Raw genomic sequence first — 22,509 nt, 5'->3', positions numbered from 1 at the left:
GAAAATTTTACAGCGATCGCATAAGTAGTTTTCTATATATTTGGGGGAAACTCGATTTCACACCTGAACATTAAGTTTTGAATCAAGCCGATTTGGTGCGAGATGAACTGTGACGCCACGGGGTCAACGCCGCTGTATGAGAAACAGGGATATCGTATGAGAACTGTTCGTTTTCTTGCATTGTTTTATCGTTATATGAAAAAAAAATTCTGTTGTTTTATTTCATTATCAACCCTGGATGACTAAATATACCGTAATGTCGCGTGTATAACACACACTTTTTTTCAGCCAAAATTTGATCAAAAGTGGGGGGTGCGTGTTGTACATAGGACTAAAATTTTACCCCATTTTTTCAAGCCATGATTCTTGTTACCTCGAGAGACGTGACTGCCGATATAGCATGTTATGCAAGTTGTATAAGTGTATACTGACCGCTGATATAGCGTGTTATGCAAGTTGTACGAGTGTATACTCAATTACTGCATCAGAAATACTTTATTCTTAGTTTTATTTCCGTGTATTGAAATATGTATCCACTCTCAACACTATTTCTCGCATCAAACAAGTTTAAATATCGCCAGTGTATTCGCCATTACGTAAGCAATCACCTGTTGACTCGGCGCGTGGTCAATGTTTGTTTAACAATTTCCAGTGTCAGAAGCATGCACCTGTCTTGTGTCGGACTTCACAGGGTGTTTTTAAGTGCATGAAGATTAGCGATTATTCTGATTTTATTAAACTTGATTACTTCGTGTCCAGTTATGCAGTTAAACATTATTGCTTTACGTAGACAATGCTAAAAATACATCGATCATTTGTACGACTTGATAATGACGATATACGACATACGTTTCTTCAGAATGTTTATTTAACAACAAATATCAATGAGTTTGACTATAATTAATCAATTAAATCATTTCTTTTGATGTTGTTTTGGTTTATATCTGCAAACATTATAACTTTTAAGCACTAAGCTCGGTTACCGTTCTTCCCTACATATGATGATCTTCAACTTCTCCACTGTTGTACAAGAAACTCTTTACGAAATGTCTAATGATATTTGATACCGCCCATGTAAATCATGCCGTCCTTTTTAAGTAAAATTGTAAGAACTTTGACTCTAATATCGCTTGGGCCATGTTCCGATCTCGAAATTACAGTAATTGCGCTTGGGTTATAAAATTCTCATTAAACATCAATTATAGTTATTTGGAAAATTGGTGGCCGTCGATTTTCATCATTGTGCTATGTTCCGATCACAAAATTAAAGAAATTGCGCATGAATTATAAAATTATCATGAAACATTGATAGTTTTGGGGGGAAATGGCGACCGTTGATTATGCCATTTTTTGGGTGCGTGTTATACATAGAACCTGCTGTTTTTTCGCTATTTTTTGGTCAACTTTGAGGGGTGCTTATTATACACGATACATTACGGTACTGTTGTTTGAGTTTAAACCCGTATTTTATTGAACAAAAATGCCGAATTCGGAAAATTGTTTGCTTCATGAATTAAGTCAAATGTGTAACACATATAAATGCACACCATATGTAGCAAACTGATAATTAATCAAAACACTATTGTTATAAGAAACATATATTTTGTTAATATTGTCATTATTTCGAATAATTTTTCCGTGACATTATTAACTGATTAATAATATTGATAATACATATTTCGTAAAAGGTAACGCGGGGTCCTCGTATTAGGCATAAAATTACAAATGATGTCGCCGGATTATTTAATAACATTGATATCGGACCAATAATTATCAAAATCAAACCCCGGCAGAGGCAATAAGTGACTCTGTTACTGTTGCATTCTTTAACAAACAAAGACAGGATTATAAACGGATCAAGGCGAAAGTCCCAGATGGCTGCATGATTAAGTCTGTCTTGTATTCTAATAGAATTTCATTTTACATTCATTTACCTTTGTCAAAATTTTTAAGTTTATTCAGATTTCATAAGGATTCGTTGTTAGTATAACAATTTAAACTATATAAAGTTAAAGTGTTAAACTGCTGACCATAGCGCTTGAAAGAAAATTGCACTTTATTAAATAAGAAATTATAAAGACCAACGTTATTACTTCCGAAATAATTACTTGATCGCATAAAAAAGGTTTAAATTGCTGAATTGTAAATTTGGTCATTATTTAAGTGATTAGATAAGTAACAATAAAGGCATTTACTTCGAACATTAGTTTTACTATTTGATAGTCTCATGCATGATTCTAATTTAATCACTGATTGATGGACTATATATACACATGTATTAGCTTACGAATGCTTGATTTTACACAGTCTTATTTATTTTTCTGTTTTATTTTTTAACAATTGAGTAGCTAGTTATACACAAATCAATTTACCAGTCTAGAGGTGTGAAACCCTCTCTTTGTTCACCAGACTCGTGTACCATGTGTATACATACCCCAGATACACATGTCTGGACCAGTGGCTTCGTAAATTTAACTGTTTACCTGTGTCATTGTCTCGGATGACTCGTGTGTGAAAGGATATTATGTAATCAAAAAATGAATAATGAACATAAATCTGCCCATGCAGGCATTTTAAGATATCGTATTCATCGGTAAAAAGGCGACGAGAGTAGCAAATTTTAAAATCCTTTAAAAAGAAATCTGATTGTAATAAAATAATTACGGATACAAATTTCTAAATCTAAAATACTTAAAATAACTAGATACGTCAAAACATCAGACCTATATCAATCATTTTGGCTGAAAAATCGAATTTAATTTGTATAGCTTTGTAAAGAAATTTCCCTCCTGTTGACCTCGTGACGTCACTTCCGCTGAAGCCTCGTTCTTGCCTAATTCTGTTTTCTCTTGATTAGATTTCCCAAAGCAGGTAAAACTCCGTTATTTTTGCACCGATTTCGATGCCGTTTTTTGCATTAGATTTTGGTAAATAAACTCTTAAACATATGTTTCACATCGGCTGGGCAGCAGGTACCCTTTAAGTTTTGGTAACATTTATCTGAAATGAAATTAAAATATTTTTTGTGTGAATGTAGAATACAAAATCACAGTAGATAAGGCATTGAAAAAAAGCCTAATCAAAAATTTGTTATCTAAACAGTTATGCCGCTTGTATCATTGACGTTTGATTTATCGCCGAGTTCTAAACTTTACTTAGTGTAGTATAAAATGTGATACAATAACTTAACACGAATCTAATCAATGAATTAAAAAAACCCCACAAGAATAAAACCAAAAAAAACCCCATAATTTCTCAATCATTTGATATAACAACATTTATAAAGCCATATTCAAGACGCGTAATTAACACCTATCTCACTGACACTCTGTCAAGTCCTTGTAACTGCTGTTTTCACACCTTCCGTCAATTATAGAGGTTTCTATGTCCTCTGGCTATATGCCAGTTTTGTGAGGGTATTATTTCACACGTTTCTTAAAGATTGGCCGACAAAAAAGGCCCGTGTCCGGTATTATGGGGGTGTCAGTTTTCTAAGGGTTTACAAATAAGAAATAAAAAGAGAGCTGGCCAGGACTTTTTAAGTTGGCTGATATCGAGGGGGTGCTGGTTTTCAGGAGTGCCGGTTTTGAGAAGTTTCACTGTATATTTGAGTTTGTACATTTGAGTTTTTGCGGATAATTTAAATGTTTTCCTACCCCCAGTATAATGATTTGAACAAATTTGAATATCTCCTAACCAAGGGTGCTTTGGTACAAGTTTTAGTTTTTCTGGCTGATCGGTTTCTGATATTTTTCTCTATATATTCCTATTTAAAAATTCAACCCCCCATTGTGGCCCCACCCTACCCCTCAGGATCATGATTTGAACAAACAAGAATCTACACTACCTGAGGATGCTTCAAAACAAGTTACAGCTTTTCTGGCTGATCAGTTTCAGAGAAGAAGATTTTTAAAGATTTACTCTATATATTCCTATGTAAAAATTTGATCCCCCATTGTTAGCCCACCCTACCCCTGGGGATCTAGATTTGAACAAACTTGAATCTACACTGCCTGAGGATGCCTCCACACAAGTTACAGCTTTTCTGGCCAAATGGTTCTTAAAAATACCAACAAATTTTCAATGATTTTCTAATTATTTCCCCTTGGAAGAGGGCCTGGCCCTTCATTTTACCTAACTTGAATCCCTTTTCCCTTTGTGCCAACTTTGGTTGATATAGCCAGTGGTTCTGGAGAAGAAGTTTAAAATGTAAAAAGTTTACGGACAGACAGACGGACGGACAGACAGACGGACGCCAGGAGAAAGAGTGATCAGAAAAGCTCAATTGAGCTCTCAGCTCAGGTGAGCTAAAAAAAAAATGAATCTACACTACCTGATGATGCTTCCATAAAACGTTCAGCTTCTCTGGCCAAATGGTTTTTGAGAAGATTTTTAAAAATACCAACAAATTTTCATAAATTCTAAATTATCTCCCTTTGGAAATAAGGTGAGCCCTTCATTTTAAATCTCCTTCACCTTAGGATGCTCTGAGCCAATTTGGGTTGAAATTGGCCCAGTGATTGTGAAAAGTTTACAGACTGATGGACGTAAAGACAGACGCCAAACAAAAGGCAATCAGTAAAGCTTACGTTAGTTTTCAGCTCTGGTGAGCTAAAAAAAAATTTCAAGTATATGATACCTTCTCAGCATGATCTTTGTTCTCTTTGTCTCTATGGATTTTTCTATTAGGTCAAACAGTAATGCATTCAGTATTCTGGAAATGTAAAATTCTGAACATGAGATAAGTTGCAAATCCTAATAATTATATTGAGTTTTTTTCAATACTTAGAGCTTTTTCTGCTATATTGCAAGATCTAGATATGAAAGAAGTGAGAAATTCTCTAAAAAGAAATCTTTCAATAAATATTGTTCAAACAACATGCATCATTTTGCTTTAAAGCCCTTTCACAATTAGCACATGAGCACTTTACAACACTTTGCGATCGGAATGTTTTCGCTTTGCAAGAGCTCTAGTTTACATTGCACGATGTCTTGCATTCATTATATACATTTTAGTGGTCACATTAAGTCTCCTCAAAATGGTGAACATGCACACCATTCAGATGGGACTGAATGTGATCCAAATTATTGCAATGCAATGCACAAACATTAGAATGAACATCTTACAATGTTTTGTTTACTTGCAAGAGTGAAGCCAATTTTTAAAGATCGTAAGGTGAATCGCAGTGTCAATGAGTGTGTTTTGCAACCATGAGACTGTTGTTCATTGTGTCTCATGTAATCTTGCAATGTTTTACTATCATTGCATGATTTATCAGCTTCAATTTGCCATGCTTTGCCACTGGTAATTATACATATATGCGACAGGTCTTGGGGCCCCCTTTTCCATGGCCTTCTTTTTTCGTCACCTTCACTTTGGCTGTTACTATGATCATTTTCTTGGGCGGCATTCTCTCGCACATTCAACTATATTAACTGAAGAGCATTGGAAACAGGAGGTATGTACCCACTCTGACTTGCACGAACATTTGTAACATTGAACGCATAATCGCACGAGCACTGCATGTCCAATGGCATTGGCGCATGTACAATCGACATTTCACCTGAACAATCACACGATCCTATCACATTATCTTATAACTCTTGCTTTCATTGTGCAACAGTCAATTATAGATGCAAGATATATCGCAAGATTTAATGTGTTTGCATCGCACAACAGTTGCTATAGATTGTGCAAGTTTTTGTATGAATACTTTTTCATACGGCATTGTGATGATTATGGCAACAGTTTACAATCCAAATCTAAATTTTTCGGTTGCAAGCATATTTTGTTGCTTCTGCTTGTGCACCAATTGTAAGAGGGAATTTAGGTATAAGCAGTGGAAAAAGGCTTTCTCCAGTGATTCTCTATACATTGGCTTAAAATTAGTCGCATAAGGCTTGGATATTGTTTTGCTGTTGTATGCACAGTAGATACACTTTATTTGGGTATCCATCATAATATAAAGGAGGGTGGGTGGATGGTGGTGCTATTGATCAAGCAATGTGAATGGTCTCTTATAATGATAATTTGTGCTTTGTGTCTAGAAGTATCAACTGTCACAGTAAAATAACACTCAAATGATGAGGTTTGTGTCTGCCATGAATTTCTGCATATATAAAATGTGGATTGCTATTCTGAAATGGCTATCTTACAGCTCAAATCTAGTTGCCCAAAATGAAAGAGCACCTCTGCAATACGTTTGATTATTGAAGAGTATATTTTCTGTCATTTTCAATCTTAAGCGACTGCCTGATGCAATCATTGAGAAATTAGACAGACTTTTTGTTGATGCACCTGGGATTACTTCCAGCAAAGCTGGTTTAGAAAGGATACACCTATTATCATCAATACAATCCAATCAAACCCTACATACATTGATTTTAGTTTCATTTAATTATATATGTGTTTCATTTTCCTTCCTGTCTATAAACGTCAAATTGAATCAAACCAGATTTTACAATCATACTTACTGAGTTATGTACTCCATGTTGTTTTGAAATAGTATCATCAAAAGAGAGGCCACATTGGCTCTGAAAAGAACAAGAAATCAGTCACATTGCTCATTTTGAAAACTGTTACAATGGTTTATACAAATATTCTGCCAAGTACAACAGAAGGCACATCTAAATAGAGTCCATAAAACATTTGTATTAATACAGAGCCTATGAGAAGCATGACAACATCTGTATCATTATCTTTAAAGGAAGATGTGAAAACAGCTAGCCCCCAGTAAATTGACAGAAAAATCTGTTTCACTTTGCCTGAATTGTTCTTTTATCTTTAATACACCAGGCCCCACCATCACCAACTTTCCTCAAGTCAATACTCAGCCTCAAGTCTGAGATTTGACCTCAAATTTATGCACTTTTCTTTAAATGATTTGAGGTGAGGAATGAGTTGAGTGATTTGAAGATTTTGGTGACGGTGGAGCCTGGTATGTGTCCTCATAAAATTTCTATTCTAACCATTGAAGATAAAACAATCACATAGAAAATATTTGGATTATTATTTGTGGTAGGGGCACACTGTTTCACATTCAATCCCAAAAGACTTTAAACTCTGCCCTATTTTATACAATTGCAAGTTAAAACTATCCCCCCACATTTTGGTAAATGTGTTTGGCCTAACTATATATGCCATTTACATTCATTATTTGGATAGTACATTATTTTTTAGTTGTAATTTCAACTAATGTTATTTCTCATCCCTAAGTTTTCCTGCATTTTTACTGATGAGAATTTGGCGATAAACAATGCCATATGTAATTTGTAAACCTGTACTGCCAATCTGCTTAATCAATTGTACTAAGTACCATCCATTCTATTCATTTTTAGGTCACCTGAGTCACCCTGAGGTAAGGGGAATCTAACTTGTGAAATACATGGCTCTACCTCCCCCAGGGGACCACAGGTGGTGCAAAATATGCCAAAAAACCCAAATTTTCAAATATCTTCTTCTCTACTCCCACACATGTGAGGAAAAAACCTGAATGCATGGTTAGGATGTCCATGAAGCCCTCTACCAAAATTGGGAAATTCATGGCCCCTGAGTCAGGGGTTCACTTTGGCCATATTGTGAAAATGTATTAGATCTTAGAAAATCTTCTTCTCTACTCCCATATATATTTTAATAAAACTGAGTGCATGGTTAAGATGTCCACGGACTCCTCTACCTAAATTGTGAAATTCATGACCCCCGGGGCAGGGTTTAGGCCCTAGGGCAAGGCCAATTTAGCCATATAGTGGAAATGTATTAAATCCTAGAAAATCTTCCTTTTTACTCTGACACATGTGGAGAAACAAGAGGCCCATGGGCCACATCGCTCACCTGAGGAACACTAGGTATGATAAAGTCAGCTTAATGGAGTCATAATACAATCTGGACAATGTACATTAATACATGTAGATCCTGTATAAATAAAATCCATTTTCCCCCCTTGGAACTCGGATAGCCCTGATTGCTGAAAATATTTACAAGAGCAGACTTTAATCACCGCTCCTGCACATATATAGGGACTCAACGTTATGCAGGCAGGGATGACCGCACACCTACGCAACTCAACAGGTACCAACGTTAATGCAAGCAGAGATAACGCAAGCAGGGATGACCTCACACTTGCGCCAACAGCTCAACCTAACGCAGGGAGTGCCGCACACTTGCACTAGAAAGGCCAGAACACCAGCAGGGATGACCATACACTAGTGCTCCGCCGCAACCACCACCAATACAAGCAGGTATGACCGCACACTTGTATCAATGCGATACAGGGCAGAAATGACCGCACATTCTGTATCGTTGGTTAGAAAAACACGAAAATTAGAAAGAGCAGGGATGTCAACACCCTCAATCTCTCCGTACCTGTTCAAGTTTAACCCCAAACAGTCACTCGTTGCAATACAATAGACACTGTCCCTATATATGTGCCAGCCTAAAATAATTCATAGTATCTAAAAATTGGAAATCAAAAATAAACAAACTAATCCAGCCTAACCCAAAACTACTTATGCAGAACAACTTATATACATTGAATATTTATTATTGTATAAAAATAATCATCACATTAATTGGTTAACAGTGGATGCATTAATTAAAATAATCAAGAATCAATAAATCAAGGGCAATAACCCAAAACAGTAATACAAAATGATTCTAATGAAAAAATAGCTGCCTGCTTCAATTTTATAGTCATATCACATGTTGAGTATTGCAGTTCTCAAAAAGATCCTTTACAATTGTTTATATATGGGATATTTAGCTACATCAAACTCTGAACCTTCTTGTGAGGCCGAAGAATTGTCCTGGAGCCAAAGTCTTAACAATTAAAAAGAATCATCTTGCTGATTAGTTTCTGAGAAGAAGATTTTTAAAGATTTACTCTTTATTCCTATGTAAAACTTTAACACCCCCCCCCCCCCATGTGGCCTCACCCTACCCCCAGGGGTCATGATTTTCACAACTTTGAATCTACACTACCTGAGGATACTTCCCACAAGTTTCAGCTTTCCTGGCTGATTAGTTTCTGAGAAGAAGATTTTTAAAGATTTACTCTATATATTCCTATGTAAAATTTTAACATGCCCCCCCCCCCCCAATGTGGCCTCACCCTACCCCCAGGGATCATGATTTTCACAACTTTGAATCTACACTACCTGAGGATGCTTCCACACAAGTTTCAGCATTCCTGGCTGATTAGTTACTGAGAAGAAGATTTTTAAAGATTTACTCTATATATTCCTATGTAAAACTTTGACCCCCCATTGTGGCCCCAACCTAACCCCAGGGGTTATGATTTTCACAACTTTGAATCTACACTACCTGAGGATGCTTCCACACAAGTTTCAGCTTTCCTGGCTGATTAGTTTCTGAGAAGAAGATTTTTAAAGATTTATTCTATATATTCCTATGTAAAACTTCGACCCCCCATTGTGGCCCCACCCTACCCCTGGGGGTCATGATTTTCACAACTTTGAATCTACACTACCTGAGGATGCTTCCACACAAGTTTCAGCTTTCCTGGCTGTTTAGTTTCTGAGAAGAAGATTTTTAAAGATTTACTCTATATATTCCTATGTAAAACTTCGACCCCCCATTGTGGCCCCAACCTAACCCCAGGGGTTATGATTTTCACAACTTTGAATCTACACTACCTGAGGATGCTTCCACACAAGTTTCAGCTTTCCTGGCTGATTAGTTTCTGAGAAGAAGATTTTTAAAGATTTATTCTATATATTCCTATGTAAAACTTCGACCCCCCATTGTGGCCCCACCCTACCCCTGGGGGTCATGATTTTCACAACTTTGAATCTACACTACCTGAGGATGCTTCCACACAAGTTTCAGCTTTCCTGGCTGTTTAGTTTCTGAGAAGAAGATTTTTAAAGATTTACTCTATATATTCCTATGTAAATCTTCGACCCCCATTGTGGCCCCAACCTAACCCCAGGGGTTATGATTTTCACAACTTTGAATCTACACTACCTGAGGATGCTTCCACACAAGTTTCAGCTTTCCTGGCTGATTAGTTTCTGAGAAGAAGATTTTTAAAGATTTATTCTATATATTCCTTTGTAAAACTTCGACCCCCCCCCCATTGTGGCCCCACCCTACCCCCGGGGGTCATGATTTTCACAAATTTGAATCTACACTACCTGAGGATGCTTCCACACAAGTTTCAGCTTTCCTGGCTGTTTAGTTTCTGAGAAGAAGATTTTTAAAGATTTACTCTATATATTCCTATGTAAAACTTCGACCCCCCATTGTGGCCCCACCCTACCCCCGGGGGTCATGAATTTCACAACTTTGAATCTACACTACCTGAGGATGCTTCCACACAAGTTTCAGCTTTCCTGGCTTTCTGGTTCTTGAGAAGAAGATTTTTGAAAATTTCTCGAAATTTTTCATTAATTTCTAATTATCTCCCCTTGAAAACGGGTGTGGCCCTTAATTTTCACAACTTTGAATCCCCTTTGCCTAAGGATGATTTGTGCCAAGTTTGGTTGAAATTGGCCAAGTAGTTCTTTAGAAGATGTTGAAAATGTGAAAAGTTTACGGACAGACAGACGGACAGACGGACAGACAGACGGACGACAGACAAAATGTGATCAGAATAGCTCACTTGAGCTTTCAGCTCAGGTGAGCTAAAAACTGAATGCATGGTTATGATGTCCACAAACTCCTCTACCTAAATTGCGAAATTCATGGCCCCTGGGTCAGGGGTTCAAGTTGTAGGGGTGGGAAGGGGAGCAATATGGCCATATAATTTTAATGCACATAATGTTTAAAAATCTTCTCTACAGATAAAAACTAACTGCATATTTAGAAAAAAAATTATCCTGTCATCTTCAATAATAACATTTCTTGACACCTGCACATAAGACAAGGGTTATGTCTGGGAAGGGAGGGGGGGGGGGGTATGTATTTGTCTTAATTTATTCTGCTCAGGAATTTCAATGAAAGAAATAAGTTAATTCACATATTTAGAAAAGAAATATAATGAAGCTGTCCATCAAAGTTATTGATATAATATTGTGAAAGCTTTTGAAAGGAGTTCAGGGAAGAGGATTATAACAGATAATGGAGTTATCTTCCCTTGCTTCTTCAAAATGGAGTTATCTTCCTTCGCTTATTCATATTTAGTAATTGATCATTATATATATAAGAAGTTGTATGATCAAAATAGTTATGCATGTATTTTTATCATTATAAACAAAAACAGTTTTTAAATTTCTTAAAACAAACAAGTAGACTTGTTAATAGTAAATTAATAAGTAGTATACTAGTCACCTTGTTTTAGGGTATATATGTATGTCTTGGACATACACACACTTATATGCATGTTCACAAATTGGGGACTTGTATTATGTTCAGATCAGATTGAGGTCACATTAGAAATTATATGTGGGGCCAAAATTAAAAATATCTATGTTTCCCCTAACGCGACAGACCCAATGAAATCCCGCCGACTGAATTGTTTTTATTACCATATTGAATACAGAATTATTTTTATAGAAACCTAATTTAAAGTAGTCCGAGTATCGCTGTTGTAAACAATGGCAATAATAAGCAATTAGAACGGTAAATATATGTATTCTATGAGAGATAGAAATGATTAATGTTGAGAAACTCGATTCTGTTAAAGTAAAATGAAAAACGAAGTCTCTGATTAACCAGGATCTCAGGTAATGCTTATATCTTCTTTGTTTTGATCCCCCCCCCTTGAATTTCTCTTTTCTTTTACTAAAACCAGTTTAAATTTAGAGACAGAAGCTATTTTGAATTTAATCAATAGTCAATTAATTAATGTTTAAATGATATCTAACATTGTTGACAGATCTAGGCAGAATGTGATTTTTACGGATTTTTTCGTCAGGGTCTACTTGGTTAAGAGCTTATAGCGTGAAAAGTAATCCGTCAACATATAATTTATTTTACCACATCCTTTTTCTAAGATGTCAATCTATAGAACAAACACCATGAATTTAAGTTTGAGTCCATTAAATAGTAAAAAAAATTACCAAACGCGATATACTAGCATTGCATTTTTTGTATTCTATTTTGATACATCAGGTCCATAAAGCGTACTTACTTACAAAAATTTGCGCAAATTTATTGATGAGATATGGCTTAAATAAATATTTATACTCTATTTTGTATGTTCAGTTCTAATTTTCCCAAAATTGGTAATTATTTTTAGGAAAAACGGATGTCTGGCAAATTTCATAATTGTCAATAATTTTCGCAAGGGGGTACACCAGTCTGAGAGGTGATAACAAACAAATTAGCATGTAAACATACATATTTTCTTTTGTATATGTATTGCTAGAATTTATATTTATCATTTAAAGTTAAGCTTTTAATGATTGAGCCCATTTAGTGCCGAGTATAGGACTACCTTAACCCAATCATCAACATGGGCGAAATACTCCGATAACTTAGCCGGAATTTCCTCCGAAAGAGAAGTTGAAGTCACCCTGTGTTCTGAGTTCACGATCGTGCAAATTAACCCCAAAGATATTAAAATGATAAACATTTTATTCAAAAAACGTTTCACAACCCCTGTTAACCACTGTTGTGATTAATAATTTGCAATTGTCTTATCTTCTATGGGTTACAAAATATAACGGTGAAGCAACATGCCTACTGTGATTTAAAAATAACAACCGATGTTTATTACTTTTAGTGTTGATATTACAATAAGTTGGTGACTTATAATTAGTCAATAACTTTGCCAACTTAATGCTAAAATAATCACAAAACCATCTGTCTACATGTAGTTATCTTAAAAATCAAAGTGAGGTTGTAATTGGGTAATAGGGTTGGACTAATACCTCCAAAATACACATAAGTACGGAAGCTGGTTTTATTTGTCATTTAGCTAGCCCAATTACAAAACATTTTATCTATAAAATGTATGAATACATCAAATAAATTAAATTTATCAGATTGGATAAGTTTTTAAAACTTTAAGAAGTTGTTTTATTTTTTATAAACTTGCTTTTAAAGATTCTAATCCAATTTTAATTAAGGTTGAATCTGTGTATATTATAATTCCTGTAGATTATGCTGTATCAAATAATGACTGTCTCCCTGATTTCTCAAACTTCTTCCTTATAACTTTCCTGTAAGGGAGAAATAAGTCTCCCAAAACCTAGGTTTGTACTTAAATGTGATATGAAAGTCTCTTTATGATGTTAAAATTTTTTAACAGTTCTCTAAATTTCATCAAATTTCAAATAGAGTTGGTTATGGTAGTCATTATTATTAAAGTGAAATTGGGTAAATTTACAAAAATCTTTATTATCTACATTTATTTTTTCCCCAGGTATTATTCTTCACATTTGTGTTAATATTTCTTTGTCTGTACACCTATTTCCTTATCAAAGAAGAATATTCTTTGCTAGTGTATAAACTTTTGTGCAAACTCGATATTGTAGAATCATTAAATATGACTTCACAAACATTTACATGTATTTCATTACCTTAAGTTTATCAAATATGATTGTTCAAATATTATTGTTTTAATATACTTTTAGACATTTTATAAACCAAATTTTGAAAAACTAATTGATACTTTAAAGTATGTAAATTACATAAAATATGATATTCAAATATAGGTTAACATGTACATCAACTTACGAATGATAACGAATCTACTCGTGCACAACTAATCATTGAATGAAACATGTATAAATAGAAAGACAATATCAAATTCTGAATTTGTTACTAATTTTTTTTACATTCCATTAGTACAAGTCTAACAATTTGTTTTACAACTGGTCATATTTTTTTTTTAGTTTTGTAATTAATTAAAGAATTAATTGATTTTTTTCATTTTTAATTTATAATGTATTTTTAATTATGCTCTGGCAGAAAAAAAAATTATTTACCTACCTACCTACCTATCCAACTTAAAAATTAAGGGTCAGGTTAGGGGAAAAATAGATATTTTTAATGATGTCCTGGGCAATTTTATTGGAACGAATTATCATATGTAAATGGACCATGAAATTTTATTATACTTTCATGTTAAATACTGAAATCTGATTGGTTAAGATGCAGTTGATAATCTGTTCTATTATCCTCAGCGTTAGCAACACACTTAGCAACGGGTAACACAACGAATTGTTACATGCGTGTAAATTATGCGCGTATTGGGTTCGCCGTGGAATTCACGTCATTTCTATATAAAATCAGTAAAAATTAAAACATTCAGAATAAATAATGCCTGTTTGGGAGGATAACAGTTGAAATTGACACCCCTCGAAAACTATTGTCAACCTCCGCGTCGGTTGACAATGGTTTCCTCGGGGTGTCAATTTCAACTGTTACCCTCCCAAACAGGCACTATTTATATAGTGACAGACTGCATCACCTGAAATATATCTACTAGGACCTTACTGTTTCAATGCTCAATAAATCCATACCTACAGTGATGAAAAATAGGTAGATTTTAAACAGAAAAGCGGTACTGAAGTTCCATAATTAGTTTCGATTTGTCAATCATAGTTTTATTTATATCAAGACAGTGGGAACCTAGAATAGCTCATTGAAATTTTGGAGCTATGCATACAGTTGTTAAACTGCAAATCAGAGTTACCCATACAGACAAGCAAGAGCTAAGCGTACAGTAAATAATATCAAGGTATGGTCAGAACAACTTCAATTTCAAAATATTAAGTGCGCTCTTTATACATATAACTATTTTGTCTCAAAGTTAACATATTAGAAAAACATTTTTACAACAAGAAACATTATTTTTTGTAAAAGAAAATGAGAAGCACTTCTTTAGGTATTATGATTCAATTTCTTATTAAATTTTTATATTGTTCTGATCCAATAAGATTTTTTCAAAAGAGAAATTTTATGATTTAAGGATGGAAATGACTAGTATAAACTTATTCTAGTTTACTATCGTATAAATATCGAGACATCTGTCCAGATATGAGTTATTTACATATGTATGTGTTTTCAATCTACGATGGAAATGACTAGTATAAACTTATTCTAGTTTACTATCGTATAAATATCGAGACAATTTGTCTGTCCAGACATGAGTTATTTACATGTATGTGTTTTCAATCTACGATGCAAATACTTATGTACACAGCGCTACTTGTTCTTTCCCGTTGACGAACAACCCTACCCAAAACTGTACACTTCTGTTCCTACACTGTGTTCTTTATATATATGTCTATGGACATGCTAATGATACTGGAAGCCATTTTTAAATGAAGAACTTCACTTCCGAGCTTTAAAAAAACAAATTTTGAACCCGACTTTATATCGGCTAAACACCAAAACAGTGTATGGAATATTGCTTGAGAGGCATATACAGGTACATTTCGATATATCCATATATTGATACAGCCCTAGCCTACAAATCGTCAATAGCATGATTTTTTTTCTATGGAAAACCCAGTTAAAAACTTAAAGCTGACCTTAATATCAATACATGTATTTAATTTATCTCAGAAAATAATAAAAACCATGAATTATGCTGCATCAAAAAATTGAATTTATTTAATATGCATGTACAAGTGTTATTGTAAACAACAATTTCCTTGTACATTAACTGTTAACAAATGATTTACTAGTTAAGTGCTGATTGGTGGACAAGCTCATTAGTCAAATCCTTTTAATGCAATCTAATTAAAATCAGATCCTTGATCCACTTTGACAATTTGTATTATTATACTTTCATGTGAAATACTGAAATCTGATTGGCTTAGATGCAGTTGATAATCCGTTTTGTTATACTTTCATGTTAAATACTGAAATCTGATTGGTTAAGACGCAGTTAATAATATTTACTATTACCCTCAGCGTTAGCAACGCACTTGGCAACGGGTAACATTAAAAAATGTTACATGCGCGAAAATTATGCGCGTACGGTTCGCTGTAGAATTCACGTTATTCCTATATAAAAGCAGTAAAATTTTCTTAAAAATTTTAAAAAAGACATTCAGTATAACAAAAAAAATAGTGCCTGTTTGGGAGGATAACAGTTGAAATTGACACGTACCCCTCGAAAACCATTGTCAACCTCCGCTTCGCGTCGGTTGACAATGGTTTTCTCGGGGTGTCAATTTCAACTGTTACCCTCCCAAACAGGCACTATTTATATAATATCACCCTCAGCGTTAGCAACACACTTGGCAACTGGTAACACTATATAAATAGTGCCTGTTTGGGAGGGTAACAGTTGAAATTGACACCCCGAGGAAACCACCGACGCGAAGCAGAGGTTGACAATGGTTTTCGAGGGGTTTCACTTTCAACTGTTATCCTCCCAAACAGGCACTATTTATTTTATTACACTGAATGTCTTAATTTTATAGATTTTTTACTGCTTTTATATAGAAATTACGTGAATTCCACGGCGAACCGTACGCGCATAATTTACGAGATGTAACAATTCATTGTGTTACCCGTTGCAGTGATTGGGAAGGCCAAAAATGTCAATGGGACTATGGCCCCACAGTTATTAATTTTAATGGGCCATTTTCATAATGAAAGGGCCATCTATTTATTCATTGGGGCCATTTTGTAAATTTGAAATTATCAAGGACCAACCTAGAGCAAAACAACTTCTACAAAAATTTAAAAACTTAACCAATTGGTTAAATTTCATTTATTTGATGGTGTTTGATGATTTAATGGTGTTTGCGTAATGATAAATAAAATCAGTCTCTGTACTTCTGTGTTTTTGGAGGTATTAGTCAAACCCTTTGACCCAATTATTACCGTTATGTAGAGAATCTTTCAAACTTTGAAGATTACTGTAGGGAAACAGCTTTTCTTTATTATTTAAACATTAATTTTGCGAGTTATTAACTAATAACAACACTTAAATAAACATCGGTTGTAATTTTCAATGCACAGTGTGGTTGCATCACCCGTATCTATAACCCCTACAGTAACGATAAGCATGGTAAGACAGTCGTGAGTTTTAATAATCACAAAAGGGATTAATTGAGGCTGTGAAAACGTCTTTTCAATTAGATAATCATCATTTTACTGCATTTGGGGTTAGTTTACTTAATTGAGAACTCAGAATACTGGGCGACTTCAACTTCTCTTTCAGAGGAAATTCTGGAATGATCTACCACGCATAAATGAGTGGAAACGTTTTTGTTGGTTGTTTATTTCTGTTTTACCAAACACGACCAATGAAATTTGATGTTTCAAAACGAATGTATTAAAGACGATTTGGTAAGTCGTACAGAGTAAATTTCCAGCGGACATCGCTTAAACTTTTATAACCGATGAAAAATTTGAATGCGCACTTCGGCGCTTGGAGTAATTGATTTAATGCGCCATTTTTCTCTTAAATGCAACTATGGCGCGTGGCGCAGGTCCTTCCCAATCATTGCTGTTGCTAAATGTGTTGCTAACGCTGAGGGTAATAGAACGGATTACCAACTGTGTCTAAACCAATCAGATTTGAGTATTTAACATGAAAGTATAACAAAAGAAATTGTTACATTGCGTAAATTATGCGCGTACAGTTCGCCGTAGAATTCATGTCATTTCCACCGGTATATAAAAGCAGTAAAATTTTTGTCTAAAATTAAGACACTCAGTATAATAAAGTAATTAGTGCCTGTTTAGGATGGTAACTGTTGAAATTGACCCCCCCTCGAAAACCATTATCAACCTCCGCTTCGCATCGGTTGACAATGGCTTTCTCGGTGCGTCAATTTCAGACACCATTCATATATTGTTACACAAAGCAATATAAAATTAGTTGAGCCAGTCAAAGATCTGAATTTTATTAGATATTGTTTTATAAGTTATCCTGATTGAAGAAACTCATAGTAGAGCCCAGAGTAAACCCAAAGTGGACATGGAAAGCAACATTAGGGTTCAGTTGAGTTGCGCTTTCTGATAGGATGTATCTGGTTGTGTAGTTCAGACTTTTACATACCCTCAAATATAGGACAATACAGCAATATATGACATTTTGAAGATTATTTATATCATTTGGGGAATAATTATTAAAACTTCCTCATAATTCTGGTGATAGTGATTTACCTGTCTCTAATGGTAAACGTCTTCTGCTTCTCCAGTGTCCTCACAAACATCAACAGGAAGTGCTTGTTGTTCAGAAGTTGACGGAAGTGAGATATGGCCACATCTGGATGCCTATCCATGTTTCCACTTCTCTGGATTAAATGTCATTAGATCATGGTCAAAATTAAAAAATGTTTGCATGATACTTTCATGATTATGTAAAAGTATTTCTTTTTTAAGTTGCCTATTTAGTTTATAAGTTCGGCAATAAAAAACTTTCATGCAAGTTAACATTTTTTTTAGTTTATTATAGTCCGTGAAAACAGCCACTGCATTTGTTAGAGACAAAGAAAGTTAAGCTTTCTCGCCATGAATAAAGTCTAGTTAAAAAGCATAAATCTTTTCAAGTCAACGTTTTTGGATGCTTCCGAAACATCATTACCAGCCCTGTAAACTGAAAAACTGTGGTTGTTTATATGTAAGAATGGCAACTCTCAACACTTCACTTTCCGAAGTTGGTAGTCATTCATTAATTCATTTATGTCTTAGACAATAAATAATTTATTTTGGTTTTTAGAATTTCCACAGAATTTGTTAGGTATCAAGGTTAATTATTCTCAAACTAGTGCAAATTTCTGTGTGTGTCAGAATTGCAAACTTTTTGTAAGTGATGAACTGACAAGGATAGACATTAACTTTCCAGTTGACTTGCCCCTTGGGCATGTGAACTTGAACCATGACTTGCCCGAAATCAATGTAAAATTGGTATCCCGGAAAATAAGTAAGATATTCATTAATTTTGAGTAACACACAATATGATGACCAAATACTTACTTTTTATTTGATACGCTGAGTTAATGGTTAAAACATTGATGGGCCAGTTTTTTAGCATACAGTGCATACCATACCAGGCAGTGTCTATGTCAATTATTCCTGTAAACTCAGACACTGCCATCAATAAGTTTTTAATATCATGTTTTGTTTAATTTTTGATGGATACTTCATCCCTACAAATTTACTAACATAGAAGACTGGGAGGCTAATCAATATGTAATCATTGCTAACAACATGTATCATAATAAGGAAAAGCCATAAGACAAGTATATTTGATCTGCTAACATTCTGTGTGTATGCAAATACAGACTCTGAATCATGCTACTCAATTGTACACCTTCAAAACAAACAGTACCCTTTTTTGCAAGATATGAGTCGTATCATTCACAACACGAACTGTACAGTTCACAAGCCAAAATGTACCATGCCATGAAACATAAGGTACCTTCACAATATGAACTGTACTGTGCAAAAATTGTGCTTTATGATAATTTAAGCATGACTCACTCCAAAACAAAGAAGCGTACCATATCATGCAATAAATGTGGAACTTCCACTTAATTGACCAATGTTGCTTGACAAAATAAGTTCAATATTATGCTGATATAGAGTTATAGAGGTTAGGAGTTTTAAGAGAATATTACTGTCTGTTTTTCACCAAGTCTTTTAGTGACTCTTAAAGCTAAGATATTGGACAAGTATACAGTAATCGAACTTTCACAGTCAAGTCATTAGACATATCTATTAAGTTCATTACTGGAGAAAAGAAACAAACAGCTTTATGAGTCCATTAATGAAGAAGAGAAATATTTTGATAAAGAAGCTGGCAAAGGAGCTCAAAATATACAATCCAGAGCAATGAAGGTCATGGATCCCCGTTCTAAATTAAAGAGTATTTTAAAGGGTTTGCGTGCCACTTCCAGTGACTCCCATGAAGTTGATAATGTTAATGCACTACATATGTTTCCTACTCAAGCAAACTGTTTTACCCCTGCGAATGTGTTCGAAATGTTTTCTTTATCATTGCTAAGTACATAATAAATCCAGAGGTGCTCGATTGAAAGTTCACGAGACTTCACCAAGATTTGTTTAGTTCCTGTGAAATTTCGAGCGGAAGTATAAGTGTTCGAATAATATTCTCAAAATACGCAAGTACTGGTGATTTTTCATAACATATCCTACTTTGATTTACGTTAAAACATGAAAATCTATTTAGATCTATGTCTTATTTCATTTTATAGAGAATAATTAAACTAAACTATGATATTTAGAACAGAGTTATTGTTCGTGTTCAACCATTCTACACGGGGTTGAAAGTATGAACATTGGGTTGCTTAATAAAATCATAGCCATGTTTGAAGCTTTTGGCATGCAATACATTGCTTTTTTTAAAAACAGAATGGGTGTCTGTTTTATATAAAAACTTAGTATATCGAGCTATTTTAAAGAACATTCTGCATAAAATTTTCGCTTTTGATGCTAATACTAGGTCAGGCGTAAATCAAAAATTAATTCTAAAGGGGAATTGCCACTAAGCATGTAATTGTTGCAATTATAGCAGAAAAAAAGAACTCATTGTATCCACTAATTAAAGAACATAAAGTTTAAAATCCTTAAATGTCTAGATTTTATATTTGACTACAAGTATCTAGATTCTAGGAAATAGACTATAAACACAAGGCATGATTTTTACTGCGAAACTGAAAGGGTCAAATAAAACCATGTGGTCTAAATTTAAATGACAATAACATTCTCAGGGGTGTGTTTGTTTATATTTATTTTGGCCCACTATAAACTTGAAAGCTTTAACCAAGTCATATTTATTCAACATTTCAAATTGGAAGGACTGTCATGGTTCTAAATCTAACAAGAGGCCCAATGGGCCACATCGCTCACCTGAACAACACTGGCTTTATATGGGTGTTGAAAGGATATTGTGCCATATGGCACCTCGGTAGATTAACCAATAATGAATATCCAAATTTTACACTTATTTTTGCATATACTTAACTAAATTTTCAGTTGGTGTATACAGTTAACTTCCAGTTCCCTTTATTTTAGCCCCCCCCCCCCAATCACTTTATAAAACAATTAAAATATATGAGAGCATAAAGGTACATTTTCTCCCTCCACTACTTACTAGTTATTGTATTTTATTTTAAAAAATCCTATATGTGAAAGAAGAAAAGTGGACCTTAATGCACCAGAATGAATGCGCTCAATTTCTCAAATTAAAAACATTGAAAAATTTAATTGGCCTTTTCCATTTTAAACGATTGTTGTTTACCAGGCATGAATTCATTTCGTAAGACGTTTCATATCCATACTCACTTGACTGATGAATAAACTTATTAATAACTGAAAAATGTTGTCACATATGTTAAAGAGCTATAATTCAAATCAATGTATTGGCAGGCATGTCGCTCTATTGTACCCATTATTTTCATTTTTATAAAAAAAGTTAACAACAAATGTCTACAAACAAAGATGATTTTCCGTTGCAATAATTTTTAAAGAATGATAATGCTTTTATCCTCATAATAATAATGTGTCAGGACTATGGAAACTGTTTAAAAGACATCATCTTTATTTACTTGTGTTCGAAAAACTATCAAAGATTTGTGAACATTTTATGCAATTTATCCTTTAAGAAGAGGCATATCATCTTTTTAGCAAGCATTTCTCTTGATCAACCAAAATTTCAGCGTCAATCGTAGAATTATAAGCAAAATACATAGCTTGCTTTGAGTCGTGTTTTTGTTCACATGAGTTTATTACATTCGACTTAAGATTTTTAAACTTGGTATTTCCTATTCAGCAAAGCTGCATTTAAAATATAAGCAAACTAAAGCATGACCTCAGCTTTGTGTACAAACAAACAGTAGCATTGTGCGCAAAGCTCTGCATCTTGCTTACAACTCAAAGCTTGACTCTCAAGAGAAAAATGCACTAAAACAAAGAAAAAACACAATTTATTTTTCATCATATATATATATCTATATATTTCTAGCAGCGAGAATAATCTCCATTAAGATTGAAATTGCTGAGCATCTTAATAAAACATGTTTCATTAATCAACCATTACGTAGAGTTTGTACCGAATTACATGTACCAACATAATGAATAGTATTTTATATTATTATACTTTCATGTTAAATACTGAAATCTGATTGGTTTAGACGCAGTTGATAATCTGTTCTATTACCCTCAGCGTTAGCAACACACTTAGCAATGGGTAATACAACGAATTGTTACATGCGTATACGGTTCGCCCGTAGAATTCATGTCATTTTTATATAAAAGTAGTAAAAAGTTCTCTAAAATTAAGACATTCAGTATAATAAAATAAATAGTGCCTGATTGGGAGGATAACAGTTGAAATTGACACCCCTTGAAAACCATTATCAACTTCCGCTTCGCGTCGGTTGACAATGGTTTCCTCGGGGTGTCAATTTCAACTGTTACCCTCCCAAACAGGCACTATTTATATAATATGTTATAAAATAGAATAGAATGCCGGTTCCGGTCACGGAATGCCGGTTCCGGTCACAGTACACGGTAAAAGAAGCTCCGCAATATTTTTTTGAATAATGTTCTAATTCTGACGTATAAGCTGGTTTTGGTGATATTTGCAAATTGGGAGTAACTTTGCCTTGCAT

The 22,509-nt window shown here is 34.2% G+C and overlaps 1 protein-coding gene across 7 annotated transcripts in view; it reads right to left on the bottom strand.

Annotated features, from left to right (window-relative positions):
* Positions 1 to 22,509, bottom strand: part of LOC105342164 (plexin-B) — a 288,820-nt gene that overhangs the window by 24,214 nt on the left and 242,097 nt on the right. For all 7 annotated transcript variants that reach the window (XM_034449323.2, XM_066082177.1, XM_034449322.2 and 4 more), the window contains 3 exons: positions 18,038 to 18,168; positions 6,475 to 6,534; positions 4,640 to 4,714 (listed from right to left, as the gene is read on the bottom strand). In XM_034449323.2, coding sequence (XP_034305214.2) covers positions 4,640 to 4,714; positions 6,475 to 6,534; positions 18,038 to 18,168 — 266 coding nt within the window. The remainder of the gene's footprint in view (positions 1 to 4,639; positions 4,715 to 6,474; positions 6,535 to 18,037; positions 18,169 to 22,509) is intronic.

Source organism: Magallana gigas, chromosome 4 (genome assembly GCF_963853765.1).
Source record: "Magallana gigas chromosome 4, xbMagGiga1.1, whole genome shotgun sequence".
In the NCBI taxonomy this organism is placed as follows: domain Eukaryota; kingdom Metazoa; phylum Mollusca; class Bivalvia; order Ostreida; family Ostreidae; genus Magallana; species Magallana gigas.
The sequence above is the reverse complement of the archived record's forward strand: the minus strand, read 5'-3'. Positions and strand labels throughout refer to the sequence as shown.